General features: G+C 44.0%; 1 protein-coding gene across 3 annotated transcripts in view; it reads left to right on the forward strand.

Moving 5' to 3' along the window:
• LOC115132284 (signal peptide, CUB and EGF-like domain-containing protein 3) overlaps positions 1-25,517 on the forward strand; it is a 143,307-nt gene that overhangs the window by 18,163 nt on the left and 99,627 nt on the right. For all 3 annotated transcript variants that reach the window (XM_029664758.2, XM_029664760.2, XM_029664759.2), the window contains exons 2-3: positions 17,811-17,933; positions 23,457-23,582. In XM_029664758.2, coding sequence (XP_029520618.1) covers positions 17,811-17,933; positions 23,457-23,582 — 249 coding nt within the window. The remainder of the gene's footprint in view (positions 1-17,810; positions 17,934-23,456; positions 23,583-25,517) is intronic.

Genomic DNA, 25,517 nt, shown 5'->3' on the forward strand with positions numbered 1-25,517 from the left:
AGACCAGAGAGACGTTGAGCTGCAGCTCACGTTTAAAGTGGTTTGAACTCTGAAATCTCAACACGAGGTAGAGACGATAAAGTCACCTCCCGGACAATCACTGGTACAGTTGATTAGCTATCCTAAGTAAAGTATCAAGAAAAGCACATTTAAGTGGGATCATTCTACTACCCTACTCAAATCACCATAGTATGCTACTCCCCCACTGAGAACCATCGACAAAGCTGGCTAGACTATCTTCAAAGAAGCATCTTCCAGAGCAAATGAAAGTAGAATACACCGTAGTTCTGTTCAGGACTACACAGCAAGATCACCGGATCCCAGATGTCTGTAGAGGAGAACAGTAGAAGACGGGTGGGGACCCCTTTGGACAATCAGAGCCTTACAAGCGTGCCGTGAAAAGGCCCAACAAACCCCTTTCCAAGAAGGCCCGGTTAGGAGAGAAACATGTTAATTCTGTGTTACCATTTAGTTAGCTAGTAAATAATTAATTAAACCAATTTGTGTAGTATTGAATCATAAGTAAGGCTCTGGACTTTGCTGATGCAAGGTTACGACTGTTCAGAATGATGATATGATACGAGGTTAGGATTAATAAATTGACTGTTTATGGATGTGATAGGTAAAGACCTTTAGAGTTTAATTCGGGAGATGGTAACTCTTTAAACAACCGTTCTCGTAGTACCCCAAATTCTAATGAGTTAATTGCTGCATGATTAGGAAGCGGCGCAGGTCCTAATCCAGGCACTTGTCATCTCCCGTCTGGATTACTGCAACTCGCTGTTGGCTGGGCTCTCTGCCTGTGCCATTAAACCCCTACAACTCATCCAGAACGCCGCAGCCCGTCTGGTGTTCAACCTTCCCAAGTTCTCTCACGTCACCCCGCTCCTCCGCTCTCTCCACTGGCTTCCAGTTGAAGCTCGCATCCGCTACAAGACCATGGTGCTTGCCTATGGAGCTGTGAGGGGAACGGCACCTCAGTACCTCCAGGCTCTAATCAGGCCCTACACCCAAACAAGGGCACTGCGTTCATCCACCTCTGGCCTGCTCGCCTCCCTACCACTGAGGAAGTACAGTTCCCGCTCAGCCCAGTCAAAACTGTTCGCTGCTCTGGCCCCCCAATGGTGGAACAAACTCCCTCACGACGCCAGGACAGTGGAGTCAATCACCACCTTCCGGAGACACCTGAAACCCCACCTCTTTAAGGAATACCTAGGTTAGGATAAAGTCATCCTTCTCACCCCCCCCCCCTTAAAAGATTTAGATGCACTATTGTAAAGTGGCTGCTCCACTGGATGTCATAAGGTGAATGCACCAATTTGTAAGTCGCTCTGGATAAGAGCGTCTGCTAAATGACTTAAATGTAAATGTAAATGTAAATTAATTTAAAAAAGGGTAACAATTTAACATAGTTAGTTGATTAGATAAATAACAGTCATCAGATTATTGAAAGTACAGTCATGGCATACTATCACATTTAAGGTAAGACCCAGATGCAGACTGTCGAAGTACAGGGGCAAAGGTACAGGATGGCAGGCAGGCTCAGGGTCAGGTCAGGGAGAGGTTGGTAATCCAGAGTAGTGGGGCAAAGGTACAGGACGGCAGGGCAGGCAGAAGTCGGTAATCCAGAGTAGTGGGGAAAAGGTACAGGATGGCAGGCAGGGTCAACACCGGGAAAACTAGAAGACAGGAACTTAGACAAGACAGGAGCAAGGGGGAAAACACAGGTAGGTTCTACAAACAAAACAAACTGGCAACAAACAAACAGAGAACACAGGTATGAATACACAGGGGATAATGATAATGGGGAAGATGGGCGACACTTGGAGGGGGTTGGAGACAAGCACAAAGACAAGTGAAACAGATCAGGCCATGACATACATTACCTGTCAAAGGTTTGGACACACCTACTCATTCAAGGGTTTTTCTTAATTTGTACTTTTTCTTACATTGTAGAATAATCGGGAACACATCAAAGCTATGAAATAACACATTTGGAATCATGTAGTAACCAAAAAAGTGTTAAACAAATCCAAATATATTTTATATTTGAGATTCTTTAAAGTAGCCAGCCTTTGCCTTGATGACAGCTTTTCACACTCTTGACATTCTCCATGAGATAGTACCCTAGAATGCACTTCAATTAACAGGTGTACCTTGTTAAAAGTTAATTTGTGGAATGTCTTTCCTTCTTAATACGTTTGAGCCAATCAGTTGTGTTGTAACATGGTAGGGGTGGTATACAGAAGATAGCCATATTTGGTTAAAAAAAGAAGTCCATATTAGGGCAAGAATAGCTCAAATAAGCAAAGAGAAATGACAGTCCATCATTGCTTTAAGACATGAAGGTCAGTCCATATGAAAAATGTAAGAATTTTGTACGTTTCTTCAAATGCAGTCGCAAAAAGCATCAAATATGATGAAACTGGCTCTCGTGAGGAACGCCACAGGAACGGAAGACCCAGGGTTACCTCTGCTGCAGAGGATATGTTCATTCGAGTTACCAGCCTTAGGTATTGCAGCCCAAGTAAATCCTTCACATTGTTCAAGTAACAGACACATCTCAACAGTTCAGAAGAGACTGCGTGAATCAGGCCTTCATGGTCGAATTGCTGCAAAGAAACAACTACTAAAGGACACCAATAAGAATAAGAGACTTGCTTGGGCCAAGAAACACGAGCAATGGACATTACACCGGTGGAAATCTTTGGTCTGATTAGTCAACATTTTAAATGGTTAGTTCCAACCACCGTGTCTTAGTGAGACGCAGACTAGGTGAGCGGATGATCTCTGCATGTGTGGTTCACACCATGAAGCATGGAGGAGGAGGAATAATTTTGCACGCCCAATTTTTCAGTTTTTGATTTGTTAAAAAAGTGTGAAATATCCGATAAATGTCGTTCCACTTCATGATTGTGTCCCACTTGTTGTTGATTCTTCACAAAAAAGTACAGTTTTATATCTTTATGTTTGAAGCCTGAAATGTGGCAAAAGGTCGCAAAGTTCAAGAGGGCCGAATACTTTCGCAAGGCACTGTATAATGCAAGTTATATAGCAGCACTATAAGGTATATTTATTTTTTATATTTAACCAGGTAGGCCAGTTGAGAACAAGTTCTCATTTACAACTGCGACCTGGCCAAGATAAAGCAAATCAGTGCGACAGAAACAACACAGAGTTACACATGGGATAAACAAACGTACAGTCAATAACACAATATAGAAATCTATGTACAGTGTGTGCAAATGTAGTAAGATTAGGGAGGTAAGGAAATAAATAGGACAAAGTGGCGAAATAATTACAATATAGCAATTAGACTGGAGTGATAGATGTAAAGAAGATTCATGTGCAAGTAGAGATACTAGGGTGCAAAGGATAAATAAAAATTAAAAATAATATGGGGATGAGGTAGTTGGGTGGGCTATTTACAGATGGACTGTGTACAGGTGCAATGATCTGTAAGCTGTTCTGACAGCTGATGCTTAAAGCTAGAGAGGGCGTTATAAAGTCTCCAGCTTCAGTGAATTTTGCAATTTGTTCCAGTCATTGGCAGCAGAGAACTGGAAGGATAGGCGGCCAAAGGAGGAGTTGGCTTTGGGGATGACCAGTGAAATATACCTGCTGGAGTGCGTGTTACGGGTGGGTGCTGCTATGGTGACCAGTGAGCTGAGATAAGGCGGAGCTTTACCTAGCAAAGACTTACAGATGACCTGGAGCCAGTGGGTTTGGCGACGAATATGTAGCGAGGGCCAGCCAATGAGAGCATACAGGTTGCAGTGGTGGGTAGTATATGGGGCTTTGGTGACAAGACGGATGTCATTGTGATAGACTACATCCAGTTTGCTGAGTGGAGTGTTGGAGGATATTTCGTAAATGACATCGCCGAAGTCAAGGATCGGTAGGATAGTCAGTTTTACGAGGGTTATGTTTGGCAGCATGAGTGAAAGATGCTTTGTTGCGAAATAGGAAGCCGATTCTAGATACAATTTTGGATTGGAGATGTTTAATGTAGGGTATTTATAGGGTATATAACTGCACTATAAGGCACATTATAAACTGGGTGATTCAAGCCCTGATTGCTGATTGGCTGAAAGCCGTGGTATATCAGACCGTATACCATGGGTATTCAATGCAAATGAATGACTTAAAAATCATACAATGTGATTTTCTGGATTTTTGTTTTAGATTCCTTCTCTCACAGTTGAAGTGTACCTCTGACAAAAATTACAGACCTCTACATGCTTTGTAAGTAGGGAAACCTGCAAAATTGGCAGTGTATCAAATACTTTTTCTCCCCACTGTATATCAGGACTATAAGGTATATAACAGCACTATAAGATATATAACAACACTTTAAGGCATATAACAGCACTATAAGGTACAAAAATATAAATGCAACATGTACTGTTTTCCGGGCGCCGAAGACATGGATGTCAATTAAGGCAGCCCCCGCACCTCTCTGATTCAGAGGGGTTGGGTTAAATGCGGCAGACACAGTTCAGCTGACGGCATTCAGTTGTACAACTGACTAGGTATCCCCCTTTCCCTTCCCTTTCTCTAATGTTGATCCCATGTTTCATGAGCTGAAATGAACAATCCCAGAGATTTTCCAAATGCACAAAAAGGTTATTTTTCTCAAATCTTGTGCACATATTTGTTTATATCCCTGTTGAGCATTTCTCCTTTGCCAAGATAATCCATCCACCTGACAGGTGTGGCATATAAAGAAACAGATTAAACACTATGATCATTACACAGGTGCAACTTGTGCTGGGGACATTAAAAGGCCACTCTAAAATGTGCAGTTTTGTCACACATGACAATGCCACAGATGTCTGAAGTGGAAGGAGCGTGCAATTGGCTGGCTGACTGCAGGAATGTCCACCAGAGCTGTTGACAGAGAATTGAATGTTCATTTCTCTACCATAAGCTGCCTCCAACATCGTTTTAGAGAATTTGGCAGTACATCCAACTGGCCTTACAACCGCAGACCACATGTAACCACGCCAGCCCAGGACCTCTACATCTTCACCTGAGCGATCATCTGAGACCAGCCACCCGGACAGCTGATGAAACTGAGGGTTTGCACAACCGAGGAATTTCTGCACAAACTGTCAAAAACCGTCTCTGCGTGCTTGTCGTCCTTACCAGGGTCTTGACCTGACAGCAGTTCAGCGTCATAACCGACTTCAACGGGAAAATGCACTTCACGGAAGAATCCCAATTTCTCAACTGTACCGGACAGATGGCAGACAACTTGTATGGCGTCGTGTGGCGAACGGTTTACTGATGTCAACGTTGTGAACAGAGTGCCCCATGGTGGCGGTGGGTTTATTGTATGGGCAGAGATAAGCTACGGACAACGAACACAATTGCATTTTATCGATGGCAATTTGAATGCACAGAGATACCATGATGAGATCCTGAGACCCATTGTCATGCCATTCATCAGCCGCCATCACCTCATGTTTCAGCATGATAATGCACGGCCCCATGTCGCAAGGATCTGCACACAATTCCTGGAAGCTGAAAATGACACAGTTCTTCCATAGCCAGCATTCTCACCAGACATGTCACCCATTGAGCATGTTTGGGATGCTCTGGATCGATGTGTACGATAGTGTGTTCCAGTTCCTGCCAATATCCAGCAACTTTGCACAGCCATTGAAGAGGAGTGGGACAACATTCCACAGTCCACAATCAACAGCCTGATCAACTCTATGCGAAGAAGATGTTTGCCTGAGGCAAATGGTGGTCACACCAGATACTGACTAGTTTTCTGATGCATGCCCCTACTTTTTTTAAGGTATCTGTGACTAACTGATGCATATCTATATTCCCAGTCAAGAGACTTTTCAAGAGATTTTGTTGTAGGCAGAAGGCATCAGAGTAGGATTCTGTTGCATTGACAGGTATGACTCAGGCCCATACTCTAAACAATTTACGCACAATCCCCCATAATAACAAAGCAAAAACAGTTTTGTCGAAATTTTTGCAAATGTATATGTAAAAAAAAACTTAAATATTTCATTTACGTAAATATTCCGGCCCTTTACTAAGTACTTTGTTGAAGCACCTTTGGCAGCCTTGAGTCTTCTTGGGTACACTTGTATTTGGGGAGTTTCTCCTATTCTGCTCTGCAGATCCTCTCAAGCTCTGTCAGGTTGGATGGGGAGCATCGGTGCACAGCTATTTTCAGGTCTCTCCGGGGAGATGTTAAATCAGGTTCAAGTCTGGGCTCTGGCTGGTCTACTCAAGGATATTCAGAGACATGCCCCGAAGCCACTCCTGCATTGTCTTGGCTGTGTGCTTAGGGTTGTTGTCCTGTTGGAAGGTGAACCCGAGTCTGAGATCCTGAGCACTCCAGAGTAGGTTTTCATCAAGCATCTTTCTGTACTTTGCTCCATTCATCTTTCCCTCAATCCCGACTAGTCTCCCAGTCCCTGCCGCTGAAAAACATCCCCTCAGCATGATGCTGCCATCACCATGCTTCACCGTAGGGATGTTGCCAGGTTTCCTCCAGACACTTGACACTTGGCATTCAGGCCAAAAAGTTCAATCTTGGATTCATCAAACAAGAGAATCTTGTTTCTCATGGTCTGAGATTCCAAGCGGGCTGCCATGTGCCTTTTACTGAGAATTGGCTTCCGTCTGGCCACTCTACCATAAAGGCCTGATTGGTGGAGTGTCGCAGAGACTGTTGTCCTTCTGGAAGGTTCTCCCATCTCCACAGAGGAACTCTGTCAAAGTGACCATTGGGTCCTTGGTCACCTCCCTGACAAAGGCCCTTCTCCTCACGAATGCTCAGTTTGGCTGGGTGGCCAGCTCTAGGAACAGTCTTGATGGTTCCAAACTTCTTCCATCTAAGACTGATGGAGGCCACTGTGTTCTAAGGACATTCCTTCGATCTCATGGCTTGGTTTTTGCTCTGACATGCACTGTCAACTGAGACCTTATATAGACAGGTGTGTGCCTTTCCAAATCATGTCCAATCAATTGAATTTACCACAGGTGGACTCCAATCAAGTTGTAGAAACATCTCAAGGATGATCAATGGAAACAGGATGCACCTCATAAGACTCTAGGGGCAGTATTTCATTTTTGGATAAAAAGACGTGCCCGTTTTAAGCGCAATATTTTGTCACGAAAAGATGCTCGACTATCCATGGAATTGATAGCTTTGGAAAGAAAACACTCTGACGTTTCCAGAACTGCAAAGATTTTCACTGTGAGTGCCCTAGAACAAAACCTTCAGGCAAAACCAAGATGTTTCTGCAACCAGGAAATGAACAGGATTTCTGAAGCTACGTTTTCCATGATCTCCTTATATGGCTGTGAATGCGACAGGAATGAGCCTACCCTTTCTATCGTTTCCCCAAGGGGTCTGGAGCATTGTGACGTATTTGCAGGCATATCATTGGAAGATTGACCATAATAGACTACAATTGCCAAGTGTCCGCACGGTGTCCTGCGTGGAAATTGGTGCGCAAAACTCAGCTACTGGTATTTTTCCATGGGATTCTGACAAGAAACCATGCTTCCACGAACGGCATATCAATGAAGAGATATATGACAAAACACCTTGAGGATTGATTCAAACAACGTTTGCCATGTTTCAGTCGATATTATGGAGTTAATTCGGAAAAAAGTTCGACGTTTAGGTGACTGAATTTTCGGTTAGTTTCGGTAGCCAAATGCGTAGTAACAAAACGGAGCGATTTGTCCTACACAAAGAATCTTTCAGGAAAAACTGGACATCTGCTATGTAACTGAGAGTCTCCTCATTGAAACATCTGAAGTTCTTCAAAGGTAAATTATTTTATTTGATTCCTTTGCTGGTTTTTGTGAATATGTTGCGTGTTAAATGCTACGCTAAATGCTAAGCTAGCCATCAACACTCTTACACAAATGATTGATTTTCTATGGTTCAAAAGCATATTTTGAAAATCTGAGATGACAGTGTTGTTAAGAAAAGGCTAAGCTTGAGAGCAGGCATATTTATTTCATTTCATTTGCGATTTTTAGAAATCGCTAACGTAACGTTACGTTATGGTAATGAGCTTGAGGCTGTAGTCACGATACCGGATCCGGGATGGGTCGGACTATGAGGTTAAATACATTTAGAGTCTTATGTAAATAAGGTATTTCTGTTGTTTAACTTTAATACATTTCCAAACATTTCTAAAAAACCTGTTTTTGCTTTTTCATTATGGGGTATTGTGTGTAGATTGATGAGTATTTTTCATTTATTGAATCCATTTTATAATAAGGCTGTAACGTAACAAAATGTGGAAAAAGGGAAGGGGTCAGAATACTTTCTGGATGATCTGTATATAGGAACAATATAAGATATACGGTATAAGTTATATAACAGCACTATAATGTATATAACAGCACTATAAGGTATTTAGTTTAAGGTATATAACAGTACTATAAGGTATATATAGTGGCGTCTTTCATTACTGTAATAGATTTTGCCACAGTATAGGGGGGTCTATGAGTCAAGTGTGGCCACACGTCACAGCCATTCATCCTAATTATATGGACACAGCACAGCATGGCACCCCAAACACCGGATGCAGCCCATGAAAGCCACAGAGCATTGACCGCCATTCAGAAAGGTTGAGCTGAAGTTGTAGGGTAGCTGTAGGGTAGTTGTAGGGTAGCTGTAGGGTAGTTGTAGGGTAGCTGTAGGGTAGTTGTAGGGTAGCTGTAGGGTAGTTGTAGGGTAGCTGTAGGGTAGTTGTAGGGTAGCTGTAGGGTAGTTGTAGGGTAGCTGTAGGGTAGTTGTAGGGTAGCTGTAGGGTAGTTGTAGGGTAGCTGTAGGGTAGTTGTAGGGTAGCTGTAGGGTAGTTGTAGGGTAGCTGTAGGGTAGTTGTAGGGTAGCTGTAGGGTAGTTGTAGGGTAGCTGTAGGGTAGTTGTAGGGTAGCTGTAGGGTAGTTGTAGGGTAGCTGTAGGGTAGTTGTAGGGTAGCTGTAGGGTAGTTGTAGGGTAGCTGTAGGGTAGTTGTAGGGTAGCTGTAGGGTAGTTGTAGGGTAGCTGTAGGGTAGTTGTAGGGTAGCTGTAGGGTAGTTGTAGGGTAGCTGTAGGGTAGTTGTAGGGTAGCTGTAGGGTAGCTGTAGGGTAGCTGTAGGGTAGCTGTAGGGTAGTTGTAGGGTAGTTGTAGGGTAGCTGTAGGGTAGTTGTAGGGTAGCTGTAGGGTAGTTGTAGGGTAGCTGTAGGGTAGCTGTAGGGTAGCTGTAGGGTAGTTGTAGGGTAGCTGTAGGGTAGCTGTAGGGTAGTTGTAGGGTAGCTGTAGGGTAGCTGTAGGGTAGTTGTAGGGTAGCTGTAGGGTAGCTGTAGGGTAGCTGTAGGGTAGCTGTAGGGTAGTTGTAGGGTAGCTGTAGGGTAGTTGTAGGGTAGCTGTAGGGTAGTTGTAGGGTAGCTGTAGGGTAGTTGTAGGGTAGCTGTAGGGTAGTTGTAGGGTAGTTGTAGGGTAGTTGTAGGGTAGCTGTAGGGTAGTTGTAGGGTAGTTGTAGGGTAGCTGTAGGGTAGTTGTAGGGTAGCTGTAGGGTAGTTGTAGGGTAGTTGTAGGGTAGTTGTAGGGTAGCTGTAGGGTAGTTGTAGGGTAGTTGTAGGGTAGTTGTAGGGTAGTTGTAGGGTAGTTGTAGGGTAGCTGTAGGGTAGTTGTAGGGTAGCTGTAGGGTAGTTGTAGGGTAGTTGTAGGGTAGTTGTAGGGTAGCTGTAGGGTAGTTGTAGGGTAGTTGTAGGGTAGTTGTAGGGTAGCTGTAGGGTAGTTGTAGGGTAGTTGTAGGGTAGTTGTAGGGTAGTTGTAGGGTAGCTGTAGGGTAGCTGTAGGGTAGTTGTAGGGTAGCTGTAGGGTAGCTGTAGGGTAGTTGTAGGGTAGCTGTAGGGTAGCTGTAGGGTAGTTGTAGGGTAGCTGTAGGGTAGCTGTAGGGTAGCTGTAGGGTAGCTGTAGGGTAGTTGTAGGGTAGCTGTAGGGTAGTTGTAGGGTAGCTGTAGGGTAGTTGTAGGGTAGCTGTAGGGTAGCTGCTCATTCAAGGCTGTAAAAATAGAATGTTCACTCAAAGCATCTCCAGGCACGATGGTCTCCAAGCAACAGATGGTGAGCAAGGACATTCCCACTGGGCACACTGGTTGAATCAACATTGTTTCATTTCAATTAAATTACGTTGAATCAACATGGAATAGACGTCTGTGCCCAGTGATCTTTGTTCTCCGGTAGAGAGAACTTTGTTCTTCTCTTTGTTTTCTGGTAGAGAAAGGCACACATTAATGCACTCCCAGGTCTTATGAGCCAAAGAGCTATACTGTTCTAGTATAACATGAGCTTGAGCTGCCCAACATCTCACAACGTCTCACAACAGGGTAGAATGTTGACCCCAATGACGTGTCAACATTCTACCCTGTGAGCTTCCTACCCAGTCTCATTTAGTGTCAGTAGAATGGTAGCTACTCCTGGCTAGATATGAACACCTGCCGTGCTGTTTCAAATTAGACCAGGATAATCAATTTACAGTGCTGCTACATCTCTTATTTACAGTACACTCTTAACAGTTTGTTTTCTTCCATCGTGTTCCGTTTTGTTCCTTTTTCTTATTACCGAGATCCATCTACGGTAGACTCTTTCGCTGCATGGTTGGTGGACCCAGCTGGGAAGAGGTTTGAAGTTGGTGCCATTGTTTTTAGAAGATCAGGATCAAGTCAGTGGTCATGATTCCTAAACATTTAAGAGTGTGTGAAGGATGGGTGAAACAGCCCCAAATGCAAGCAGTTTATATTTTTATTCACAGCTTTTAAAAGCTTTGCCGGACGTCAAACAGTGCATCCCTTCATGAGCTGGAGGGGATTTGGGTGGGGGCAGGGGCGGGGCGGGGAGGATTTGGGTGGGGGCAGGGGAGGGGGCAGGGGAGGATTTGGGTGGGGGGGCGGGGGCGGGGGATGATTTGGGTGGGGGCGGGGGAGGATTTGGGTGGGGGCAGGGGCGGGGCGGGGGAGGATTTGGGTGGGGGCGGGGCGGGGGGGGGTGGGGGAGGATTTGGGTGGGGGCGGGGAGGATTAAAAAAAGTGCACTAATGTTTACGTCTGCATTTCATCAAACCCTTTTTTAGACCACCGGTCTCCTGACCTAGTCGGTGCAGATCAGGTGTGCAGATCAGAAGGTGTGTTGATGTACAGATGGTGTTGAGTCGCAAGCCCCATCAGTACTGCCATTGGTATTATTAAAAAACGATTTAAGAGTGATGATGGACTGGCCATCCTGTTTATTGTTTCTATTATTACTGTATTTGTTTTTGTCTTGTCTAGGGGTTTTGTATGTTTATGGGGGTGTTTCCTATCTGTTTTTTTTTTAAAGTCTATGGTTGCCTAGATTGGTTCTCAATTAGAGACAGCTGTCTATCGTTATCTCTGATTGGGAACCATATTTAGGCAGCCATATTCTTTGGGTATTTTGTGGGTGATTGTTCCTGTTACCAGTGTTCCTATGTGTTAGTGTTCACGTTACTGGACTGTTTCGTCTTCAATGATTTTTGTCGGTTTATTGTTTTGTTCGTTGTTTAAGTATCCCATTAAAATATGGATTATCATCACGCTGCATTTTGGTCCTCCTCTCTTTCACCCGAAGACAGTCGTTACATTAGTCCTAGCATGCCGTTCTGTTCTGCCAAGGGTCTACCCTATAGGGTGTCCCAGCATTATTCAGTCTATTTCTGTGGTAGGAGGAGGAAGGGGGTTGGCCCTGGACAGGGCAGGGGCAGTCCTTGTTGCTCGAGCAAACAGTCAGGGTCTCAACACACAAAGTAAACATTACCCTGTGTTTTAACTGTACACCTTGAGTTTGGCAAATTTCCCACACACTCTCTCCCCTCTCCCCTCAGCCCTGTTCCCACTCACACACCCCTTTCTTTTTAGCTGACCGGCCCAGCTAAATACACCTCTTATCCCTGCCCATTAATCAGAGGGGGAAAGCACCTCTGACAACGTCTCACCTCCACAGCCCTGGCCTAGAAGCTCTCTCTGGCTCACATGTGGGGAGTGTATTGGACGTGGCTGCACATCGGCGGACTCAGAGAGTTGTGTGGTTGTTCTTCTCGAAATATCAGAACAAACTCCTTGACTTACTCTATGTCTGAGTACTATGATGCTGAGGATGGAACCACATTTGTCTGAAGATCTTTGTTAAACCAAGGCAATAATCAACTTGATTCAATTAATTAGCTATCTCCCCTTCTGCTCTCTAGTCTAGGAGAAATGTTGTTCAGTCAAGACTAGAGCATGCGTAGTCACAGTGACTGATTTACAGGCTGACGATAGGAAAAGCCTGGAGACACAGCAGCTTTCCTGGATTTGGGTTGTTAAACCAGGGCTTAGTGCATGACATGCTCTCTTTTTCACTTCATGTGGTATTAAGAGCACCCAGCTACCCCGGCCCAGCTATGAAGGGAAGAGACTAGACTTTGAATGATGTGCCTCATTATAGGGATTCTACTCAGAGAAAGTGCATTGGCCTACTTGTCTTCCTAGGGATCCAACCGTAGGTTCAAGCTTTGAGCAGAAAGGTCAACTTACTTACATAAAGTATGTATTTCTGGGCTTCTAAACTTAAAACTGAATTTCTACATGAAAACAAAACTACAGCAACAATACAACCTTTCACACATTTATTTTCATGAGGGAATTGGGTAAACAGCTGACCATTTCCCAATTTACATTTTTTTTGTTCTTTCCTTTGGTTGTTTTGACTTTGTTTATTCATCCTTGTCTCAAATCACTGACTTCAACATCTGTTGCCTTAACTTGTTCCCAACAACTTTGATACATCAGCACCAAAGGAAAAAAATCTACATACACAGACGGCCTGAAAAAGCAAAGCTTTTCATCTGTAGCATGAGTCAATTTGGAGGGCAGCGTTACTGAATGCATTCGGCAAATTTGTTTCTGAAGTGTTCAGAGGGTTGTCCTCGGGACTGAACCGTAGGACCTATTGATTCTGACATGTTTATTTTCACAGAGAAAAAGGCCTTTTGGATTTCGAATAACTTCTTTCAGCTTTTGTTGTGCATGTGTTGAAGGGAATGTACCCAATTCCCTAGGTGGTTGCATTTTTATTTAAACAACCAACTCCTCATTCACTCAGCCTACAGGGTCCACTGGTCCCACTCCCACAGAACTACCCTACGCCTTGACCTCTTTCTCCCCTCTCCAGATGAAATCCTGCAACTAGTCATGTCCGGCCGCGCAACAACCTACCCTCTTGACCCCATCCCTGCCTCACTTCTCCACACCATCTCTGGAGACCTTCTCCCATTCCTCACTTCCCTTATCAACTCAGCCCTGACCACTGGCTGCGTCCCATCTGACTTCAAGATGGTCAGAGTCGCTCCCCTCCTCAAGTGCTCTCCTTTGTCTCAGAGGCTCTCTGGTCTGCCAAAGCTGACTCTCTCTCTGCTCTCATCCTTCTAGATCTATACCCTGCCTTCAAAACTGTGAAATGTCAGATCCTCCTCTCTACTAGGTTTGGGCAGTATCCAGATTATCATACCTTCATACCGACCTTGTGCCATAGCAGGATATTCCGTAATACTGAACACAAGGGGCGCTGTTTTCAAACCCCACCGATACTCTCTAATCCGAAGGTTAGCAATGCTAACAAGTACATGTAAAATCCCATAGAGAATGTTAACTAAATGCTAACAATCTTATTGCAAACATTTTGTATAGTTTCTGACTTAAACTATACATGTATACAAGTAACTCAAAAATGCTACTCACACAAAACAAATATTAGCCAGCTAGACTCTTGATCCAGGAGTGGATTCTCTGCTGTTACCAAGCGAATGCTTCATTTTGGAAGATAGCTAACTAGCTACTAAATTAACAAAGCAAATGCACAACTGCAGAGCATTTAGCACATTTTAGACAGTTAACTTAATAGTTATAAGATATCTAGCTGTCAAACATTTAGTTGTGAATTCCATACTGTAACTAGATCATCTGGTGCATGCTGCACAACAAGGCTGCAGTCTCACATCGCTATGTGCTTTTAAACAAACACCACATGACAGGTGACTGGGCACTACCATAAGCTTCAGAATAATGTGACAGGTAAAATGAAGAACGCATCCTACCAGGCAGGTTGCTCCTACCAGGTGGCGTGGAGAGGATCTGTGTTTGCACCGCGTGCTCTCACTACTGGTGTCCCCCAGGGCTCGGATCTAGGCCCTCTCCTGTTTTCTCTTTACACCAAGTCACTCGGCTCTGTCATATCCTCACATGGTCTCTCCTATCATTGCTATGCAGATGACACTCAACTACTTTTCTCCTTCCGCCCTTCTGACACCTAGGTGGCGACACGCATCTCTGTGTGCCTGGCAGACATCTCAGCTTGGATATCGGCCCACCACCTCAAGCTCAACCTCGACAAAACGGAGCTGCTCTTCCTCCTGGGAATGGCCCGCCTGCTCCAAGACCTCTCCATCACGGTTGACAACTCCACAGTGTGCCCCTACCTGAGTGCAAAGAACCTTGGCGGGACCCTGGACAACACTCTGTCATTCTCTGCACACATCAAAGCAGTGACTCGATCCTGCAAGTTCATGCTCTAAAACATCCGTAGAGTACAACCTTTACTGAGACAGGAAGTGGCACAGGTCCTAATCCAGGCACTTGAAATCTCCCGTCTAGGCTACTGCAACTCTCTGTTGGCCGCAGCCCGCCTGGTGTTCAACCTTGTTCTCCAATGTCACCCTGCTCCTCCGCACACTCCACTGACTTTCGGTCGAGGTTTGCATCATTTTCAAGACCCTTGTGCTTTCCTACGGAGCAGCAAGGAGAACTACCGCTCTTTACCTTCAGGCTATGCTCAAACCCTACTTCCCAACCCGAGCACCTGCACCTGCCCGAGTCCTTGCCCATCTTTCAAAAGAGTCTGAAACCCTACCTGAACCCCCCCCCTGAAAAAAAAGGCACTTCTCTTTCCCACTAACACTGACTTTGCTGATAAATACTTTGTTGAGGGAAAATGTACTTGATGCGATTGTGATGTGTTGTTGTCTCATTTGGCAATCTTAAGATGAATGCACTAATTGTAAGTCACTCTGGATAACAGCGTCTGCTAAATTACTAAAATGTCAAATGTAAACATATCTGACCTGTTCTTTTCTTTTTTTATGGCTAAGATTCTTTTTTTGCTCAAAGTACCACTTTATTGAATTACTCCTGGAGTTTGAGTGACTAACTAACTGCCGTTATTTGTGAGTCATTTACAAAATGGCCGTTTCTGTAAACAAGATATGAACTCAAGTAGAATAAAAACATATATATTCCTCTCTTCCCTGATCTAACCTGACAGCTCATGAGCTCACAAAGTGTTGGCATAATTACCCACTTCCCTCACTCTCGTTTAGCTAATTAGGGGGACACAAATTGCTGTCGCCTTCAAGAACACAGCACTAGCAGAGTTGTGCTTGTTCCATGGTAGTCAGAAATGCATCCGTTATAGAGGTGGATCAAACTGGAAGCTCATTCCTATACAATGCTATCTAATTGTAGAATAATATTATGAGCATTGAACAAATGTTGAGGTTGGAGAGCCTTGGCCTTTTGCACAGCAAACACTGAGCTTGGCTCTGCTCTATTCTTAAGTGTGAAGGGGAGGGAGGTTCAGTGTAATTGAATGTTGTCCAGATTTGTGGAAATATAATATCTGTATGGCAGTGCTGGTTTAAATGTTGAGTTTAGCTTCAGCCAGTCTAGACAACAGATTAGTTTGTGTAGGCTTTGCTTAGAAATGAGTTTCCCACACACTCTTGTGCGTTTTGAGTGAAGTGGTTGCTCCTGATGGTTGGGTCTGCTGATACAGGAGGTTTGCTGATTGAGGAGGTTGATCTCTGCAAGATTGGTGATACCAGAAGAAATAGAAAGTTGAGAACAGTCAGGTCATATAGATCATAATGGAACTGCACTGCATTAGCTAATACATGATTTCTGAAGCATCTACATTGACCTTATAATGGGTTTATGAAGTCTGTTTGAAGTTTTTTATTGATTTAGTATGTCTGTTAGGAAATACGTACAGTTCACTCGTGGTTTATGTAATACAGGATATTGTCAACAGCTTAGAGTTGCATATCAAGCATGATACTTCAAAAAAAGATTCACATCTTGGAGCTACACTAATAGTCTTACATCTGAATCACTTTAAAGCCTGACTGCATGCACAATTAGGATATATTTTGACAGATAGCCTGACACTCTTTTCATACAGCATATTAATTAATTCCAAGGTGTGTTGCCTCAAATCCTAAATGGTTGATTTTTGAATGCATAAATTATACCACAGTTTTTCTTGTTGTGAAAAGTGTTCTATTGCATCTTGTCTGAGATGTAACAATATATATTTTTAGAACAATGTGTTAATAAAAACAAAGCATTATTTAGCAGTAAAACCAAGTGCACCTTCTCCAGACAGTTAATGATCTAGTTGAATTGATGACCCGGATAGGAGCATTAATGTAAAGTGGAAATGTGAGATTCTTTAGTTTTTGTTTTTGATTAATATTAATCACCATAGAGCCTTAGAATCCTTACACCTGACTAAAAGATGAATCTGTTTTTATGTGGAATGTTGCTTGACTATCACAGAACCTTTCCAAATGGTGGTCGTCCTATTAATCTTTAAGGATGATCAGTGAGTAGAAAAGATCCAGCCTGTTTCTATCCCTGAGGAGAACAGCATGTGTTTTCTAATGTCATTGTCCTCTGTGGTCATGCCAATGGAACTGATGGTCTATGGCTCCCAGGGTAGATGCTAAGCTAACGGGGCTCAGATTTCAGCCAGTGTTCCCCTGGGATCAGTCCTCGGGGCCCCAGCAGAGAGAAGTTTTGTGATAAGGGTCGATATTGGAAGCTGTGTAAACTTTGTTAATCTTTTCCACCCTGCGAAGGGGGGTAATCCCAAACACCTGGGCTCTCTAACCGGGATCAGGTGGGATTAGGGAGGAGGGCACCATAGAGCCCACTCCGCCCCACTTCACTCCCCAGTTACCTCTTTTAATTAAATCCATAATTTCCCATATCTATGTGCGTGATCTTTTATGACAATATATGATCAAGTGTTGGGATTTTTACATCCTCCTCTATTCATAAAGTATTTAAAGTGATCTCAAACTAATATCCTATTTGTCCTGAGTTTATATTATTTCCTGATCACATGCCTGATTATATATTTATAGACTTAACTGTTCCCTCTAACTCTGGTCCATTACCATGGCAGAGGGCTATCTATCCTATCCTCCCAATGAAAGCATTGGCTTCTTACTCAATTTCCTGACCCATGTATCAGAGGAACAGATTGTCCAAGTCAGCAGCCAGTCAAACAGAGGTTCATCACAGGTCAATCAATGATAGACTGTTTATTTACGCATTATAATAATTACTCAACTACTTATTTATTGTTATGAAGCAATCGGTTCTTCAAAAACGCCTGAATGAGCTGTTTATTTGTACCATGGTTTCGGAGAACTATTAAGCTGTCAAACATACCACAGTGTAGCAGGGTTTACTGAGCTGAGTTGTTTTGTCTTTATCAAGTGTGACTGCTTGTATTCTTGTGGTGGTCTGTCTGTCTGACCAGGTACTTTACAGAGGTTGTGTATCCACAGTGAACATCCTATATGGTGAATATCTTGTCAGATGGATGATTGACCCTCCTCCCCTACTGTACATTAGCCACCTGGGGGTAGTAAACATTGTTAGTTGTTATTGTCCTTAGACCTCACTGTTTCCTCCATCTCTCCCTGTCTGTCAGATGTGGATGAGTGTGCAGAGCAAATTGACAACTGCAGCACCGATGCCATCTGCCAGAATACACTCAAGTCATACAAATGCATCTGCAAGTCGGGCTACAAGGGGGATGGCAAGCACTGTGAAGGTAAGGTGTCAGAGACGTACCCATGTGCACACGCACACACACACACACACACACACACACACACACACACACACACACACACACACACACACACACACACACACACACACACACACACACAATGCTTTACATTTCTCATAGGCTTTAAATCTCAGACCTGAGAGAGAGGATAGAGATGCTGCGTGGAAAGGAGTGAGGGAGAAAGACAGGTGCAGCCAACTGCTCTTTTGTGTCAAATATTAAACGAAGCAGTACATTTCCTACACATTTTAGAGAATATAATTAAGATAGCGGATGAAACAGCAGCCAGAGGCCTCTGCCTGCCAATTGGTCAGAGATATTTCCACAGCCCAGAGCTTCTTGTGACTCTAGTCTGTCAGACACAACCCTGGTTTTTTAGCAGGGAGCGTTCAAAGCCTCTGGACCGTTATTTCCCTCCATTTTTATGAGTATTACTGCAGGACCAAATCACAATGTCATTTTTTACCCATTGCTATTATAATTCTTTCATTTATTTGACTGTGTTTGTCATTGCTCTTTTCCTTCAGGTTATAAGGTTTGCTTTTGAATTTAACGTAAAAAGGAAAATAAAAAACTGCCCATTTGAAAGGCTAATCTAAGGTGAGGACAGAGTAGAGAGCTGATTTCTGACAGTCTGTGCCCCTCTCTCTTCAATAGCAGCACATCTGTATAGACTCCTCCAGGCCCATTAAAACCATCAGTATCAGTGTAGTTGGCCATGAGCTGCCTTCCTCTCTAGGATTGACTGGGGTTAATAATTCTATTTATAATCATAGAAGGTAGAAGGTAGTGCAGTACAGTACGAGGCTGTTTGTCCTGCCCTGGTTTCTACACAATGAGTTGTTATTGACTTTACCTGGTTTAAACTAAGGTCAGGAGGAGTGTGGCCTGACATAAAATGTATGATCGTGATTTGGTTTTATTTTTTCATTTGAATTTAATCTCTTTGCCAATCATTAGTTTTAATTTCTGTATCAATGACTGTGATTATTGGTCTACTGTTAACGAATGCATTGACTCGTCATTTTTTTTCTCCTTCATTTTTATTACCTAATTCAAAGTACACTTTAATCAAATAAAAACCTGACATTTTCTGTAAAAGGGTCAAAAAAAAAGTTTTTTTTAACCAGTTCTACAATTTAACCAGTGTAGGTTCTACAATTTAACCAGTGTAGGTTCTACAATTTAACCAGTGTAGGTTCTACAATTTAACCAGTGTAGGTTCTACAATTTAACCAGTGTAGGTTCTACAATTTAACCAGTGTAGGTTCTACAATTTAACCAGTGTAGGTTCTACAATTTAACCAGTGTAGGTTCTACAATTTAACCAGTGTAGGTTCTACAATTTAACCAGTGTAGGTTCTACAATTTAACCAGTGTAGGTTCTACAATTTAACCAGTGTAGGTTCTACAATTTAACTAGTGTAGGTTCTACAATTTAACCAGTGTAGGTTTCAACTGCATTCAAAAGCTGCTCAAGTGGGGCAGTAGATGCAATACTGTAGTGGTGTTGATATGGTGTTCCTGAAACAAACACCTTAAACCCTGGCAAAGCATGGGCCAATGGGTTGAATATGCTGAGCTAGAATTACAGCCTTTGCTATCATAACATTTGACGCGTAGACCTCATGGTTGTGGGTTAAGAAGTGTGGAAATTGAGATATTAGGATAGCTGTTCAAATATACTGTGTTGCTTTTCAGTTCATTCTGAAACTATACACACTAGAGGATTACTGGTGGTATACACTACATGCCAAGCGATTAGGCCTGACAGTCGGCGTTCCAATTCATCCCAAAGGTGTTCGATGGGGTTGAGGTCAAGGCTCTGTGCAGGCCAGTCAAGTTCTTCCACACTGATCTCAACAAACCATTTCTGTATGGATCTCGCTTTGTGCACGGGGGCATTGTCATGCTGAAACAGGAAAGGGCCTTCCCCAAACTGTTGCCAGAAAGTTGTAAGCACAGAATCATCTAGAATGTCATTGTATGCTGTAGCGTTAAGCTTTCCCTTCACTGGAACTAAGGGGCCCAGACTGAACCATGAAAAACAGCCCCAGACCATTATTCCTCCTCCACCAAGCTTTACAGTTGGCACTATGCATTTGGGCAGGTAGCGTTCTCCTGACATACGCCAAACCCAGATTTGTACATCGGATGCCAGATGGTGAAGCGTGATTCATCACTCCAGAGAGCACGTTTTCACTGCGGCGAGCTTCACACCACTCCAGCTGATGCTTGGCATTGCGCATGGTGATCTTAGCCTTGTGTGCAGCTGTTCGGCCATGGAAACCCATTTCACGAAGCTCCCGAAATTATTATTTTTTTTTTTGTGCTGACGTTGCTTCAAGAGGCAGTTTGGAACTCAGTAGAGTGTTGCAACCGAGGACAGACTATTTTTACATGCTACGAGCTTCAGCGCTTGCAGGTCCCGTTCTGTGAGCTTGTGCGGTCTACCACTTTGCGGCTGAGCCGTTGTTGCTCCTAGTCATTTCCACTCCACAATAACAGCGCTCTAGCAGGGCAGACATTTGATGAACTGACTTGTTCGAAAGGTGGCATCCTATGACGGTACCACGTTGAAAGTTACTGAGCTCTGTCAGGTGTGGCTGAAAGAGCCTGAGTCTGTCTATCATCTACTCTCTATCCCACATCAGGTATTAGATGAGGATTCTTTGTCTTGGAGGCTAAAGGCGATCATTTACCATACGGTAACGGAGTTAACATCTGCAAAGACCTCATTATGATTGCAGAAACAATTTGATTTTAATGACGGACTCACTCACACACTAATGAACACAAGGGGAGACAGAGAGCTGGTTTCAAGCGCAGGGCGCAGCAGGTGTTTATTGCAAAGGACCACAGGAAGAGGCAGGTAGCTGGGTCCAGGGGCAGGCAGAAGGTCATGCACAGGTGGTCCAATTAGGCAACAGTACAGGCAGGGAAAAGGCTAGTAAATGTAGTCCAAGAGATCAGGCAATAGGTAGATAACAGGAAATCCGATAGGCTAAAGTACAGGCAGGGAATAGGCAAAAGGTGTCGTGAGGCAGGCAAAAATGATCATACATGGGAGGAGTAAATCACAGGGAACCCCAGCGCTCCGAAAGACATGTCACAAAACAAACAATACCTCACAGTGATGGGGTGCAAAGAACAGAACTAAATAGTGTGTGAAAATGACATACAGGTGTGTGAATCTAAGTGTTTGAGAGTGTGTGCTGGAAAGTGGGCTGGAAAGTGAGCTGCGTTCAGGGGATCTACGTGTCTGCGGGTGTGAGTTGGAAGCAGACGTTACACACACCAGACACTCCTTTTGTCCCTCTCTCTCTCACACACACACACACACACACACACACACACACACACACACACACACACACACACACACACACACACACACACACACACACACACACACACACACACCCCAAAGCGCCCTGTAGATAATGCTTGCATATATACTGGATTGTATACTGCATATTTTTGCCTGTTTCTCTGCATGTTTAACCATGCAATAACACCAGCCTTCTGTATTCAACATTAGAATACCATTAACAAATGTAAGCATTCACCGACTGTTAAGCACATGAACAGTATTTTTACCCTGCTACTATAGGTTCTTAGAATTCTGCTGAGAGAGGAGATAATTAAAGCAAACCAGGGAGAGAGGAGAATAATACATATTCATGTGCTAGTTCTAGATATGGTACTTGCTGATGGGGCCTGACTCATGGTGTGTGGAGGGAACTTTGGTCCTTAGAGTGGTCTCAGGTGACGTGCTGCACCAAGACTCCTATTGGCAGGCTGGCAGACATGAGGCTGGCAAACACACCTTGGCAGGGCACACCCTCTGTCTCAAGATGCCAGGGAGGTTTGTCAGGGAGAGCAGGGAACAGGAAACATGACAGGCTGGTTCAGAACCATTCTATCCACTCAATCTAGTCTAGTCCATCAGCAGGGGAACCACTGCAGCTGCATCATGCCTCAGTGCCTCTTAGCAAAGTCCCCTGTCCAAGTCATCACAGAGACCTCTCTCTTTCTCTTTCATTCTCTCTTTCGCTCTCTTGATCTCTCTTTCTTTTCACCCCTAGAACATGATTTCGTTTTTATTTCACTGATATTACCCGTTGAGTAAATCCACCTGTTTGATAGTAATTTGATGGTGCTGCATTCATGAGTCAAATTGGTCTGTAACAGTCTGAACAATGGAGTTGGGTGGATAGAATCATTTTGATCTTGAGAAATGACAGTGTTGTGAACAAGAGGGAGGAAGCCTCCACTCATCGAGGGGATGAGATGCTCTTAGCCTGGGGTAGATGAGAGTGAGACTGGCATTAGTGTCTCCTGTGTGACATCATGGGATGGAGCAGCAGAGCGTTGTGGTGGCAGGCAGCTCTGGGAGAGTGTACTGGTCCAGGCTCAGCCCATTGCTGTCAAGTCAAATCACTGAGGCAACTGTATCCGTCAGCTGCAGAGAGGAGCTGAACCACCCAGATTGTTGGCCCTAAACTGGCCAACAATCTCTCTCTCTCTCTCTCTCTCTCTCTCTCTCTCTCTCTCTCTCTCTCTCTCTCTCTCTCTCTCTCTCTCTCTCTCTCTCTCGCTCTCACTCTCTCTCTCTCTCTCTCTCTCTCTCTCTCTCTCTCTCGCTCTCTCTCTCTCTCTCTCTCTCTCTCTCTCTCTCTCTCTCTCTCTCTCTCTCTCTCTCTCTCTCTCGCTCTCTCTCTCTCTCTCTCTCTCTCTCTCTATCTCTGTCTCTCTCTCTCTCTCTCTCTCTCTCTCTCTCTCTCTCTCTCTCTCTCTCTCTCTCTCTCTCTCTCTCTCTCGCTCTCTCTCTCTCGCGCTCTCTCGCTCTCTCTCTCTCTCTCTCTCTCTCTCTCTCTCTCTCTCTCTCTCTCTCTCTCTCTCTCTCTCTCTCTCTCTCTCTCTCTCTCTCTCTCCTCCCTCTGTCTCTCTCTCTCTTTGCCTCTCTCCTACCACTGAATCATATCTCAGCTGTTATCTCCCTGTCTTCATGGACAAATTCACTTTCCCCATCCACAATTACTGTACCCTCTCTGCCTGCCTCTAAAGGTTGAGTCCTTTAGAGGCAGAACTTGACTTACTAATATTTGTAGTACATTACATATATCACATCAGGTCTTGTTTCATACCCATTTACTCCCATCACACCCACTCACTGATTCAGTCTATTCTCATGTGCATCTTTTTTGTCTTCTGCTCTTGGATTTGTTGTGCTTATGCAGATTTCATGAGGGATACATGCAACATTTCCGACCTGAATGCAAACAATTGTTGAAATGAAATGCTCCTTAAACATGTCTTACAATTAGCAAAGTTTGTCATACCAATCTATGTTTCATTTGAAAAACAACACCCTCTCAGGCTATATGCTGAGTGAAACCAAGGGTGGTGGGGTGCAGGTCAATCATTAACATCCCATAGTCCTGACCCATACCCTTTATCCATTTCATAACCTGTCCCTCTGTCTCTTCCTCCCTGCAGATTTAGACGAGTGTGCGAGTGAGTACAACGGTGGCTGTGTCCATGACTGCATCAACATCCCGGGGAACTACAGGTGCACATGCTATGACGGCTTCCGGCTGGCACACGACGGACACAACTGCCTTGGTGAGTGTGTGTGAGTGCTTCCTGGTGTGTGTTTGCTGATGAACAGATGTATGACCTTGTGTCCTTACAGTCATTTTGCTGGATAGCTCAAGGAGAGAACTATACTGAACAAATATATAAACGCAACATGTAAATATTGGTCCCATGTTTCATGAGCTGAAATAAAAGATCCCAGAAATGTTCCATATGCACAAAAAAGCTTATTTCTCTCATATTTTGTCCACTAATTTGTTTACATCCCTGTTAGTGAGCATTTCTCCTTTGCCAAGATAATCCATCCAACTGACAGATGTGGCAGATCAACAAGCTGATTAAACAGCATGATCATTACCCAGGTGCAACGTGCTGAGGACAATAAAAGGCCACTCTAAAATGTACAGTTTTGCCACACACCACAATGCTACAGATGTCTCAAGTTTTGAGGGAGCATGCAATTGGCATGCTGACTGCAGGAATGTCCACCAGAGCTATTGCCAGAATATTGAATGTTCCTTTCTCTACCATAAGCCACCTCCAACGTCGTTTTAGAGAATTTGGCATTATGTCCAACCGGCCTCACAACCCACAGACCACGTGTAACCACGCTAGCCCAGGACTTCCACATCTGGCTTCTACATCTGCGGGATCATCTAAGGAATGGGGCCCAACCAGGGCTGCGCCCCTTCCCAGTCATGTGAAATCCATAGTTTAGGGCCTAATTTATTTATTTCAAATGACTGTTTTCCTTCTCTGAACTGTAACTCAGTAAAATCTTTGAAACTGTTGCATATCGCGTTTATATTTTTGCACACATAAGGTCCCTGAGTAGGAAAATTTTGGTTTCCTTTCAATGGTACATGTGCAAGTCTTAAATATTGAACTTGACATAATTCATGTTGTTGCATTAATGTATCTTCCAGACTGGATGTCTATCATACCTGAAAAAAGGGCTTTGAGGCTGGGATGATTTATTTGTCATGGCTAATGTGTGACTTTTAGACTACTACCACAGATAGAACAATGAGACAGATATTTCACCGGATGTATAAATGTGAAGCATCCGGTTGGCGTTTCCACTCACTACCAAATATGGTGATGAGAGGAAGCCATGTGACCGACGGTGGGAGAAGGAGCGAAGGAGCGAGATAGATTTTGGTCAGCATTCTGCAAAATTTCTCATCAATAAAACATTTGATCTCCATAGAGTTTTCTGTTTCCAAACTAGACTCTGTAATAAACAGAGTGGATTGCGTTTAGTAGACTTGACCCATTTCCATCGTTTGATTAGGAGAGCAAGGGCCAATTTAGTTGTTGCACACGCGCACTTCACAGGGTAGGCAATTCCCTAATGGAAATATGCAAATATGCTAGAACAAGCCAATAGGATCTCACTAGCTTGTGTTTGACTCTGCCCACTTTCTTGCTCGTTCTGCCCACTATGATTAATTTGCTCACATTAAAAAGACAGGGTCTATCTTGGGTTAGTTATAGAAATCTGTTCTACTACTGTAGTTCACTTCTGGTTTCCTGGTCCCACATAACAGGTAGACTTTGCTCTCACAACTTATTTTTTCCACATGCGAATAAAGCCAACTGTTTTTTCAACAGGTCAGGGTAGTACTACAACAGTGTGCCATCCATTCAGCCCCATGGAGCACACCTTTAACTTTAAAGGTTACAGAATTAAGGGAAACTCGTTCTTCTCAGGTGCTAAACATAGCCACCCTCCCTTTTCCTCTCCCCCTCTATTCTTCTCTCCCTCTCTCCACAGTCTCCCACTCCCTTTACCCTCCCTCCCGCTCCCATCTCCCCTCTCCCTCCTCTCCCTCTCCCACAGGCTCCCTCTCCCTTTACCCTCCCTCCCTCCCCACTCCCATCCCCTCTCCCTCCTCTCCCTCTCCCACAGGCTCCCTCTCCCTTTACCCTCCCTCCCGCTCCCATCTCCCCTCTCCCTCC

Source organism: Oncorhynchus nerka, linkage group LG7 (genome assembly GCF_034236695.1).
Source record: "Oncorhynchus nerka isolate Pitt River linkage group LG7, Oner_Uvic_2.0, whole genome shotgun sequence".
In the NCBI taxonomy this organism is placed as follows: domain Eukaryota; kingdom Metazoa; phylum Chordata; class Actinopteri; order Salmoniformes; family Salmonidae; genus Oncorhynchus; species Oncorhynchus nerka.